General features: G+C 35.6%; 1 protein-coding gene across 2 annotated transcripts; it reads left to right on the top strand.

Annotated features, from left to right (window-relative positions):
- The first annotated feature begins 1,655 nt into the window (after positions 1-1,655).
- Gint3 (GDI interacting protein 3) lies at positions 1,656-12,856 on the top strand. Of its 2 annotated transcripts, none has more exons than XM_081992085.1 (8): positions 1,656-1,965; positions 4,130-4,508; positions 4,574-4,679; positions 7,377-7,531; positions 7,588-7,833; positions 10,571-10,728; positions 10,947-11,076; positions 12,529-12,856. In XM_081992085.1, exons 2-8 carry the CDS (start codon positions 4,239-4,241, stop codon positions 12,796-12,798), a joined length of 1,335 nt encoding a protein of 444 aa, XP_081848211.1. In that variant the 5' UTR covers positions 1,656-1,965; positions 4,130-4,238; the 3' UTR covers positions 12,799-12,856. The 2 variants fall into 2 exon arrangements, with proteins under 2 accessions (XP_081848211.1, XP_081848212.1); XM_081992086.1 differs by having other exon boundaries at positions 1,715-1,965; positions 10,947-11,062.
- Positions 12,857-13,186: the final 330 nt, after the last annotated feature.

The raw sequence follows: 13,186 nt of genomic DNA, 5'->3' as shown, positions 1-13,186 counted from the left end.
CAACCGATCCTGTGCCACGCCCTAAAAAGTGTCAAAATTGACATAATTTCAAGGTCGTCTCCGAAACGGTGTCAGAGCAAAATGGTCACGTTGATTGAGCAAAATCCAAAATGGCCGCCGTTAGTATAGTAGGCCCAAGAAATTCCTAATTTAGACTGAATTTCCGTGCACTTTTCCAGAAAATCCTCCATAACTCGCTTATTTGAAACATTCTGTATAAACACATGGTATAACAAAAGAAAGCTAATGAACGGGGCTGTCACGTGACGTTGAGCGGACACGACTAGGTTGCGCCGTTTGGCCGCTAGAGGGCGTCAAAGTTCCTTCACCATAAAATTGCATATTTTTAGACACCCGCTGCTTTCACCCTAATTTACTCCCTTACTTGACAAGTTACGTCAAAATGTCATAGAAAACAAAAGATAGTGCAGATTGCAAGCTTTCCAAAAATATTCCCCCACGAGTTGATTGGTCGTACCGCTTGGCCGCTAGAGGGCGTCAAAGTTGACAAATTTTTTCGTGACATTTTTGGTGCATCCTTTTGTTCATTCTTGAATAACTCGATTATTTGCAACATTTTTAGTAGAGTTTTATACGTCAATGGATAGCTAATAAAGTGAGCTTTCTAAAAATACCCCAACGGAGTTAATAGGTTGAAGGGTTTGGCCGCTAGAGGGCGTCAAAGTTGACTCCTTTTTTTTGCAATCAATATCTCAAAAACGTTTTTACCGCTCAGCGGTTTACCTCTCGTTAGTAAATCAAACAATTTGAAGGAAATTTACAAAGCTGCAATTTACCAAAATGTAAGTGACAGCCGGCAAATTATAAAAAAAAAATTAAAAAAATAATGAAAAAAAAAATATAAAAATTAATAAATAAATGATAAAATAATAAATTTTTTTATTTTTTTATTAATTAATTTTTTTTTTGTTTAATTATTATGATTAATTAATTGTTTTTTTTAGGGTGCAACGAGTTCATAATAATAAAAATAATAAATTTCAGTGTAAATGAGATTTCATTTTTTTTTCAAGTTGCACTGGCAGGCTGAAATTTCCACTCCTGTCACTTTGACAACCCGTAACTCGGTTATTTTGACAGGTTTTAAGGTGTTTTTTTTGACAGATTGTAGTCCAGAGTGTCCTCTACAAACTGTCAGATGACGTGTTTGTACGAAAAATGTCACCTGACCGAGTTATTGGACGAAAATATTTGAATTGCACTGGCAGGCTGAAATTACCACAGCTGTCACTTAAAAAGGCCACAACTCGGTTATTTTGACAGGTTTTAAGGTGATTTTTTTGACAGATTGTAGCCCAGAGTGTCCTCTTCAAACTGTCAGATGACGTGTTTGCACGAAAAATGTCACCTGACCGAGTTATTGGACGAAAATAGTTAAATTGCACTGGCAGGCTGAAATTACCACTCCTGTCACTTAAAAAGGCCACAACTCGGTTATTTTGACAGGTATTAAGGTGATTTTTTTGACATTTCCATTCTTCTTGACAGTTGTCCAGTCCCAAGTGTAAAAAAATACAGTTTCCAACTAAATTTGTGGTTTCAACTGAATTTTGCGTAAACGCCCATCTCTACAAAGAACGATTTCCTGGCCCAGCTCTAGTAGGCCGGGTGACGTTGCGCGCGTCATCCATCTGTCATTACTGTCAAAATCATCTGTTTTCCCGTCGGACGCCCAATGTTTTCTCAATTTCAGCGGAGTGATGCCCTTTTTCGTTGATTATTTCACGAATTCGTCCCTAGTTGGTGGAGTTTTGGTCTATTTGGATCGCTGGACGGGTCTGTTGGCCGAACCGGACCAGTTGACGGTGGCCGGACTGGTTTTTGACGAATTCCACCTGAAGTTACTGTTTGCATTTGCCGTTTTGCTTCTGATCAATTTGTTGTTGCTGTTTGCGGCTTGGAAGTACTACGGAAGCGACATTTACGATCGATTCATCAGGCTGTGTACGTAGTTTTTTTAGTTATTAGGGCAATTTGGCCTGTCCACCTCTACTTAACCGCACTTTTGCCTCCCAAAATGTCACAGACAAGCTAATTTACCAGAGAAAACATTTAAATCAGTTCAGACTTTGACACCCCTTTTCTCCCTGACTGTACTAAATTTTGTAGTGTTTTTTGAGGTTATTGGATAGGAAATTTAATGAGGATTCCAAAAATGTGCTTAAAACAGTAATTTTCCTACTCCAAGTGGGTTTTATAAGTGATTTTGTCACTGACTGTCTTTTCCCACTGTGTTTCTGGCAGTTCAAACTTTGACACCACTTTTCTCCCTGACTGTACTAAATTTTGTATTGTTTTTTGAGGTTATTGGATAGGAAATTTAATGAGGAATCCAAAAATGTGCTTAAAGCAGTCATTTTCCTACCCCAAGTGGGTTTTATAGGTGATTTTGTCCCTGACTGTTCTTTCAAATTGTGTTTCTGGCAGTTCAAACTTTGACACCACTTTTCTCCTTGACTGTACTAAATTTTGTATTGTTTTTTGAGGTTATTGGATAGGAAATTTAATGAGGATTCCAAAAATGTGCTTAAAACAGTCATTTTCCCACTCCAAATTGGTTTTATAAGTGATTTTGTCACTGACTGTCTTTTCCCACTGTGTTTCTGTCAGTTCAAACTTTGACATCACTTTTCTCCCTGACTGTACTAAATTTTGTAGTGTTTTTTAAGGTTATTGGATAGGAAATTTAATGAGGATTCCAAAAATGTGCTTAAAACAGTCATTTTCCCACTCCAAGTGGGTTTTACAAGCGATTTTGCCCCTGAGTGTCCTTTAAAATTGTATTTCTGACAGTTCAAACTTTGACACCACTTTTCTCCCTGACTGTACTCAATTTTTTAGTGTTTTTTTGAGGTTATTGGATAGGAAATTTAATGAGGATTTCAAAAATGTGCTTAAAACAGTCATTTTCCTACCCTAAGTGGGTTTTATAGGTGATTTTGTCCCTGACTGTCCTTTAAAATTGTATTTCTGACAGTTCAAACTTTGACACCACTTTTCTCTCTGACTGTACTCAATTTTTAGTGTTTTTTCAGGTTATTGGATAGGAAATTTAATGAGGATTTCAAAAATGTGCTTAAAATAGTCATTTTCCCACTCCAAGTGGGTTTTACAAGCGATTTTGCCCCTAAGTGTCCTTTAAAATTGTATTTCTGGCAGTTCAAACTTTGACACTACTTTTCTCCCTGACTGTACTAAATTTTGTATTGTTTTTTGAGGTTATTGGATAGGAAATTTAATGAGGATTCCAAAAATGTGCTTAAAACAGTCATTTTCCCACCCCAAGTGGGTTTTATAGGCAATTTTGTCCCTGACTGTCCTTTAAATCGTATTCAAATTTCAGACCACAATTTCAACTGATTTACATATTTGTTGCACCAAGCCAGTTTTTCCTAAATAACTCAAAAACGGTGAAAGTTGAAAATGACATGTCAGAAAGGTCACGTGACGTTTCTGCAAGCCAAATCGAGCTGTCAAACGCCCGGAATGATCACGTGATATTCGTAATTGTCTTTGCAATTTTGACACTCGCAGGCAAAAATAATTAGAAAATTAAAAAATATATTTTGACAGTTAAAAATACGACGCAAGTCAAATCGAGCTGTCAAACGTTGCAGCTGTCACGTGGTTCAGAAAATTGTTTTTCGATTGAAAATTGTGCGCTGTCGAATGTCTCTATTATTTTGACAGATGACGTTCTAATCTGTGCACTCGGGGTCACCTTTGGTCTGATGACAGTTGAAGGGTGTCGGCTGTCAAAAAAAAAAAAAAAGCCACGTGACTTGATAACAGTTGAAGGGTGTCGGCTGTCAAAAAAAAAAAAGCCACGTGACTTGATAACAGTTGAAGGGTGTCGGCTGTCAAAAAAAAAAAAAAAGTCACGTGACTTGATAAATAAATGAAGGATGTCAGCTGTCAAAAAAAAAAAAAGCCACGTGACTTGATAACAGTTGAAGGGTGTCGGCTGTCAAAAAAAAAAAAGTCACGTGACAGCTTCAAATATATTGACAGTTAAAAATACGACGCAAGTCAAATCGAGCTGTCAAACGTTTCAGTTGTCACGTGATTCAGAAAATTATTATTTTTTTTTTTTTTTTTTTTGTTCTAGCTAGTACCAAAGAGATCGAGGAACTGAAAGCGAGCGTTTCCAAATTGAAATTGCCCAGAGAGCACACGCCCCGAATCTAGACGTTTTTAACCTCAAAAAAAAAACCAAAATGGCGGAAAAAATATCGGAAAAAGTGAAAAATTTCTTCCAAAAGAAAAAAGCGGACGCCAAATTCAAACGAGCTGGCCCCGGTCGCAAACTGACCGACACGTCATCGTCGACGACGGTGGCGCCCTCCAAGAAGTCTGGCAACGTCGCGCCGCAGAGGGCGCCACCGTCTGACGTCACGCGTCAAGCGGCCGAGGCGGCTTTGGCGCGAATCGCGGGCCAGAAAAAGGATTCCGCCTTCAATACGTCACTGGCCGCCATTCAAGCCAAGGTAAGAGAATTGGCAACGTTGCACTCCTCCCGAGTGCGGCGATGCCAAGTTGTGTATTTTTTCAGGTGCGCAGAGAGTTGGAGGCGGAAAAGAACAAGGAACCCATCAGCGAGGTGCCGTTGGGACCGAAACACACGGAATTGGAGGCGTCGCCTCATTTGGCTGTGACAGGTTAGTTTAAAAAAAAAAAAATAAAAAAAAAATGATAAAAAAAATAAAAAAATGAATAAATGAAAAAATAATAAAATAAATGACAGACGTCAAAATCCAACCGCAATTAATGACGTTTGACACTTTTGACAGTTGACCTTTGTACATAACCTCAAACAACTCGAAAACCAAACCGATATTTGACAGATGACGTTTCGCAGTTTAATATTTGTCCAGTTTGGTGAAATGTCATCTGTCAAAGTATCTGACAAACTTCGCTGACAGTTAAAGTGGGCGCTGTCAGCGCAAAAAACACGCAGTTTTGACAGATAAACTAAACTTTACATCAAATTTTGACGTTTGCAATTGCGACAAAATGACAGTTTTACATGGTTTTTGGGAATTTTGACATTTGCAATTGACAAAATGACAGTTCTGTGTGGTTTTTTTACAAATTTTGACATTTGAAAATTGCTTATTTCATTGGACAAACGTAAATATCAAATTTTGACATTTGCAATTGACAAAATGACAGAACTTGGTTATTTTCGTTTAATAACTCGGTCAGGTGACGTTTTTTGTACAAATACGTCATCTGACAGTTTGATGGGGACACTCTGAGCTACAATCTGTCAAAAAAATCAATTCGATACCTGTCAAAATGACCGAATTATGAGCTGTCAAAGGAACAGTAGCACAAATTGTGACGTTCTAGTGCATCCGGGCAATTTTTGTCCAATAACTTGGTCAGGTGACGTTTTTCGTACAAACACGTTATCTGACAGTTTAAAGGAGACACTGTGGGCTGCAATCTGTCAAAAAAATCAACTCGATACCTGTCAAAATGATCGAGTTATGGGCTGTCAAACGAACAGTAGCACAAATTGTGACGTTCTAGTGCATCCGGGCAATTTTTGCGTAATAACTTGGTTAGGTGACATTTGTTGTACAGACACGTCATTTGACAGTTTGTACAGGACACTCTGGGCTACAATCTGTCAAAAAAATCAACTCGATACCTGTCAAAATGACCGAGTTATGGCCTTCTTAAGTGACAGGAGTGGAAAAATTACAAAATGACAGTTCTGTATTGGTTTTCACAAATTTTGGCGTTTGCAATTGACAAAATAACAGTTTTACATGGTTTTTACGAATTTTGACATTTGCAATCCACAAAATGACAGTTTTATATTGATTTTCACAAATTTTGACATTTGAAATATACAAAATGACAGTTTTACATGGTTTTTAGGAATTTTGACATTTGAAATATACAAAATGACAGTTGTATATTGGTTTTCACAAATTTTGACATTTGCAATTGACAAAATGACAGTTTTACATGGTTTTTACGAATTTCGACATTTGAAAATTGCAAAATGACAGTTCTATATTGATTTTTACAAATTTTGACGTTTGCAATTGACAAAATGACAGTTTTACATGGTTTTTGTGAATTTCGACATTTGAAATATACAAAATGACAGTTTTGTATTGTTTTTTACAAATTTTGACATTTGCAATTGACAAAATGACAGTTTTACATGTTTTTTATGAATTTTGATATTTGAAAATTACAAAATGACAGTTCTGTATTGGTTTTCACAAATTTTGATGTTTGCAATTGACAAAATGACAGTTTTACATGTTTTTTACGAATTTCGACATTTGAAAATTACAAAATGACAGTTCTATATTGTTTTTCACAAATTTTGACATTTGCAATTGACAAAATGACAGTTTTACATGGTTTTTAGGAATTTTGACATTTGAAATATACAAAATGACAGTTGTATATTGGTTTTCACAAATTTTGACATTTGCAATTGACAAAATGACAGTTTTACATGGTTTTTACGAATTTCGACATTTGAAAATTGCAAAATGACAGTTCTATATTGATTTTTACAAATTTTGACGTTTGCAATTGACAAAATGACAGTTTTACATGGTTTTTGTGAATTTCGACATTTGAAATATACAAAATGACAGTTTTGTATTGTTTTTTACAAATTTTGACATTTGCAATTGACAAAATGACAGTTTTACATGTTTTTTATGAATTTCGACATTTGAAAATTACAAAATGACAGTTTTATATTGATTTTCACCAATTTTGATGTTTGCAATTGACAAAATGACAGTTTTACATGTTTTTTACGAATTTCGACATTTGAAAATTACAAAATGACAGTTCTATATTGTTTTTCACAAATTTTGACATTTGCAATTGACAAAATGACAGTTTTACATTGATTTTTGTGAATTTTGACATTTGACAATGACAAATTTGAAGTAAAATAACAAAATGTCTGATTTTGACATTCAAAAATCATAAAATGACAGTTCGACGTTGATTTGTTTATATTTTCGACTTTTGACCTTGCCACCGACATTTTAGAACGTTTGACAGTTGCGAAACGTCAATTGTAACGTTTAAATCAATTTTTAACATTTGAAACTTACAAAATGACAGTTTTAAATGTTTTTCACAAATTTTGACATTTGCAATTGACAAAATGACTGTTTTACATGGTTTTCAGTTTTGACATTTGAAATTCGCAAATTGACAGTTTTACGTACTAAATTTGACAGAGAACGGTACGTTTGTATTCCTTCGAGCCGAGTGACATTTGACAGTGACGCGACGTTTGCAGGTTTTCAAAATTTGACAATTATCTGACAGATGACGTTTTTTTTTTTTTTTTTTTTTGACAGGCGTCTACTTTAAATGTCCACTAATCAGCGAGGAGGTGCTGACCAAAGAGGAGTGGAGGGGAAAAATTAAAGAATTTCTCTTTGCCGCCCTAGAGGAGGAAAGAGGCATAACGGCCTGTCTAATTATATACTCGTGCAACTATAATCGAGCTAAAGTAAGTTTGACAGTTGACGAGTGACAGATGACAGATGACAGCTTGTCGTTGCGCAGGTGCAGGATTGCGTCAACATACTGTGCCGCTACATCGACAACATTGTGGGCGACCCGTCCGAACCGAAATTCCACAAGATTCGCTGTTCCAACCCCACTTTTTCCGCCCAAGTGGCGCCCACGTTGGGCGCCATCGAATTTCTCTACGCCGCCGGTTTTCGACTGCAAAAACTCGATCGAAACGGTGTTCCAGAGGATTTCTGGGTGTGGTCCGAGGAAAATGTTGAAAATCTTGGAACCTTAGAGGTTAGAAACGTTCGGAGAATTATTTGAAAAAAAAAAAAAACTTAAAAACTTTTTTTTTTAATTTTTAATTTAAATTTTTTTTTTTTATTTTTTTTTAAATTTTTATTTTTTATTTTTTAATTTTTTTTTTTTTTTTTTTTCAAATTTTTATTTTTTATTTTTATTTTAATTTTTATTCTTTATTTTTTTTTTCAATTTTTTTTTCAATTTTTTATTTTTTTGTTTTTTTCTAAATTTTTATTTTTTATTTTAATTTTAATTTTTATTCTTTATTTTTTTTTATTGTTAATTATTAATTTTTTTTTATTTTTTAGAGATGTTAATTAAAATAATAATAAATAATTTAAAAAAAAACAAAAAAATAAAAAATAAAAAAAAATAAATTAATAAAAAAAAATTTTTTATATATTTTATTTATTTTTTCCGAGATATATTCGAGCTTTTTCCTGTCATTTTTTTGACATATGACATTGACAGGCAAGCTTGAATATATCTTGGAAAAAATAAATAAAATATTAATAATAATTAAAAATAAAAAAAAAGAAAATCAAATTAAAATAATTAATAAATAAAAAAAAATTGATTAATTTATTTATTTTTTATCTTAATTATTATTAATTCTTTTATTTATTTTTTCCGAGATATATTCAAGATTTTTTCTGTCATTTTTTTGACACATTACATTGACAGGCAAGCTTGAATATATCTCGGAAAAAATAAATAGAAAATTAATAGTAATTAAAATTAAAAAAAAAATTAAATTAAAATTGAAATAATTAATAAATAAAAAAAATAATTAATTTATTTTATTTAGTTTTTTTTTTATTATTTATTTTTATTTTTAATTATGATTAATTTTTTATTTATTTTTTCCGAGATAAATTCGAGCTTTTTTCTGTCATTTTTTTGACACATGACATTGACAGGCATAAATGTGACAGTTGACAGTTTGTCATTATGAACGAAACCTTTGGTTTACGATTTGGAGAAAAAAATATTTTTTAACACAAATGCTGAACAAACTCTGACAATTTTGACGTTAGTGACAGTTGTCACGTGGTTTTAGATCGCAATTTGGCCAGACAGTCACGTGACAACTGTCATAAACCTCAGAAAGGCATTTTGTCTGGAAAAATATAAGAAAACCATTCTAAACTCTGATTTTTGCAACTTTAGAGCATAGTTTGACAGTTTTGACGTAAGTGACAGTTGTCACGTGGTTTTCGAATGCAAATTAGCCAGACAGTCACGTGACAACTGTCAAAACAACTGTCATAAACCTCAGAAAGGCATCTTGTTTGGAAATCGATAAGAAAACCATTCTAAACTCTGATTTTTACATTTTCTGAACACACTTTGACAGTTTTGACGTTTGAAATTTACAAAATGACAGTTCTATATGATTTTTTACAAATTTTGACATTTGAAAATTGCTTATTTTATTGGAGAAGCTTAAATATCAAATTTGGACATTTGCAATTGACAAAATGACAGAACTCCGTTATTTTCGTTTAATAACTCGGTCAGGTGACATTTTTCGTACAAATACGTCATTTGACAGTTTGTAGAGAGAACTGGGCTACAATCTGTCAAAAAAATCAACTCGATACCTGTCAAAACAACCGAGTTATGGGCTGTCAAAGTAACGGCAGCACAAATTGTGACGTTCTAGTGCATCCGGGCAATTTTTGTCCAATAACTTGGTTAGGTGACGTTTTTCGTACAAACACGTCATTTGACAGTTTGTAGAGGGCACTCTGGGCTACAATCTGTCAAAAAAATCAACTCGATAGCTGTCAAAATAACCGAGTTATGGCCTTCTTAAGTGACAGGAGTGGAAATCTCATCCTACCAGTGCAACTCCGTTATTTTCGTACAATATCTCGGTCAATTGACATTTTTCGTACAAACACGTCATTTGACAGTTTGTAGAGGACACTCTGGGCTACAATCTGTCAAAAAAATCAACTCGATACCTGTCAAAATAACTCATAAACCTCAGAAAGGTATCTTGTTTGGAAAAATATAAGAAAACCAACCAAAACTCTGATTTTTGTATTTTCTGAACACACTTTGACAGTTTTGACGTAAGTGACAGTTGTCACGTGATTCCAGAATGCAATTTAGCCAAACAGTCACGTGACAACTGTCAAAACAACTGTCATAAACCTCAGAAAGGCATTTTGTTTGGAAAAATATAAGAAAACCATCCAAAACTCTGATTTTTGCATTTTCTGAACACACTTTGACAGTTTTGACGTAAGTGACAGTTGTCACGTGGTTCTAGAATGCAATTTAGCCAAACAGTCACGTGACAACTGTCAAAATAATTATCAAAAATGTTAGAATAATTCTTTTGAGATTCTAGACAAATTTTGACGTTAACGTCACATTTAGCCCTACAGTCACGTGACAAAGTCAGAAATTTGACAGTTGGACACTTAGGGGGGGGGGGGGGGGGTTTCCTCTGTCGCTTGTCACTGTTTGACAATTGACGTTTGACACTTGACAGACCAAATCTTGCGTAACGTTTTTTTGGTACTGACAGACATCGCGTGATTCTCGAATGCAATTTGACATTAGAAACGATCGAATAACAATATATAAGTGACGTTGGGTGGGGTTTTGTCTGTCGTTTGACAATTGACAGAGTTTTTGACAATCGACGTTTGACACTTGACAGAACAAGCGAAATTCCGCATTTTGACGTCGTTTTTTCTCTGGGGACTGTTTGCAGTTTCTGCGCGACGCTTTGAAATCGGAAAATCGCGTCGAACTGGAGCTGGACAGGAACGTGCAGGTTCTGTCGCCCGCGCAAGCGTCGAAGCGACTCGAATTGCCGCAGGATTTCTACGCGATATCCGCCGAGGAAGTGAAACGCGAACAACAATCCAGGTACGGCGTTTGAATGTCAACAAATGTCAAAAAAAACTGAGAAATGGTCTCGAAGGACCATAAGTTACGTGGCGCTAAATCGGGATAGCGAACAGGCCATGCGCGGTCTTGATTTGACTCCTTCAAGTGTTTCCGTTGCCGTTTGGCCTGTCGAACGTCCGGATTTGGCTCCATTTTACGACTTGCGCCTTAAGAAAAAAAATGCAATTTTTGCGCAGATCTGAAATGGCGGAAAAGCAGCTACAGTTGAGAACGAAAGCGATGAGGGAGAAGGAAGAGCTGAGGGAGATGCGCAAATATAAATTTTCCTTAATCAGAATACGTTTTCCCGATGGTTTGTACTTGCAGGTTGGTAGTGAAACATCCAGACAGCTGTCTAGATGAGATTTCTGTCTGGCTCCTAAAACAATTGAGTGTCTAGACAGCTGTCTTTGGGTTTTCCTGTCTGATTTTCAGGTTAATCGCTAATCTAGACAGCTGTCTAGCTTCCAGCTAAATCAAATTTACGAAAATCGCACGAAATTTGGTTCGATGGACCAAAATTCTTCTCATGTGTTCTGTCACTCAAGTGATTTTAATGATTTTTTTTTTCTGGGTAAAGCCAAAGCCTAAGGCTGTCCACACACGAAAAATCAACGAAATCCAGTGGATAGTTTAGGAGATATGAATTTTCAAAATTACATTTTCCAATAACTGACTTTTGAGTCCCCAAGTTACAATCTTGGATTCCCTTCCAGTACGGCCCTGTCACTCAACTGATTTTAATGATTTTTTTTCTGGGTAAAGCCAAAGCCTAAAGCTGTCCACACACCAAAAATCAACAAAATCCAGTGGATAGTTTAGGAGATATGAATTTTCAAAATTACATTTTCCAATAACTGACTTTTGAGTCCCCAAGTTACAATCTTGGATTCCCGTCCAGTACGCCCCTGTCACTCAACTGATTTCAATGATTTTTTTTCTGGGTAAAGCCAAAGCCTAAAGCTGTCCACACACCAAAAATCAACAAAATCCAGTGGATAGTTTAGGAGATATGAATTTTCAAAATTACATTTTCCAATAACTGACTTTTGGGCCCCCAAGTTACAATCTTGGATTCCCTTCCAGTACGGCCCTGTTACTCAACTGATTTTAATGATTTTTTTTCTGGGTAAAGCCAAGGCCTAAAGCTTGCCACACACCAAAAATCAACAAAATCCAGTGGATAATTTAGGAAATATGAATTTTCAAAATTACATTTTCCAATAACCGACTTTTGGGCCCTTAAGTTACAATCTTGGATTCCGGTCCAGTACGCCCCTGTCACTCAACTGATTTTAATGATTTTTTTTCTGGGTAAAGCCAAAGCCTAAAGCTGTCCACACACCAAAAATCAACTAAATCCAGTGGATAGTTTAGAAGATATGAATTTTCAAAATTTTGTTGCTTAATTTTTGGTTGTTCGATGGACCAAAAGTGTCTTTCTTTCGGAACTTCCGTAGTTTCTTCCCAAAAACTGTTTTTTAGGTCAAATTGGGATAATCAGGGTCTCTGGTCACGTGATCCAACATTACCCAGAACGTTTTCAGTCACGTGATTCGCACTTTTCTGCTCAATTTACGAAAATTGCACGAAATTTGGTTCGATGGACCAAAAGTGTTTTTCCTTCAGGAATTTACGAAGTTTCTTCCCAAAAACTGTTTTTTAGGTCAAATTGGGTTAATCTAGGTTATTTACTAATCTAGACAGCTGTCTAGCTTCCAGCTGAGTTAGCAGCCTAGACAGCTGTCTAGATTTGATTTGTGTCCAATCCAATTGCAGGGTACATTCTCGGTTTACGAAAAATTCGCGGAAATTGTGGATTTCGTGAGGGAACACCTCGAGCACGAGGGTTTGCCGTTCGTTCTGGTCACTCCGACCGGACAAAAGTTTGACGAGAAAGACTTTGAGGCGACTCTGGCCGATCTGCGTCTAGTTCCGGCGGCCATTTTGATTTTCGAGTGGGATCCCGTCTTCGAGGAGGAAATCAAAGCGTCCGGCTGCAACAGTTACCTCAAACCGGAAGTGATGATGTTGATGCAAGAACTTTAAGCTTTTCCCTCGTAATTATTGTATTTTATCCAGAATTGTTATTAAATTATCGCTTATTTTCTGATTTTTTTTTTCTGAGTAAAGCCTAAAGCTTGCCACACACCAAAAATCAACGAAATCCAGTGGATAGTTTAGGAGATATGAATTTTTAAAGTTGCTACTCTCGAAAACTAACCTTCGGGCCTCTAAAGTTACAATCTTGGATTCCCTTCCAGTACGGCCCTGTCACTCAACTGATTTTAATGATTTTTTTTCTGGGTAAAGCCAAGGCCTAAAGCTTGCCACACACCAAAAATCAACGAAATCCAGTGGATAGTTTAGGAAATATACGTTTTCAAACTTTGTTTCTCAATTTTTGGTGGTTCGATGGACCAAAAACTCCCCTCCG

Source organism: Ips typographus, linkage group LG14 (genome assembly GCF_016097725.1).
Source record: "Ips typographus isolate SLU linkage group LG14, UJ_Ityp_2.0, whole genome shotgun sequence".
In the NCBI taxonomy this organism is placed as follows: domain Eukaryota; kingdom Metazoa; phylum Arthropoda; class Insecta; order Coleoptera; family Curculionidae; genus Ips; species Ips typographus.
The sequence above is the reverse complement of the archived record's forward strand: the minus strand, read 5'-3'. Positions and strand labels throughout refer to the sequence as shown.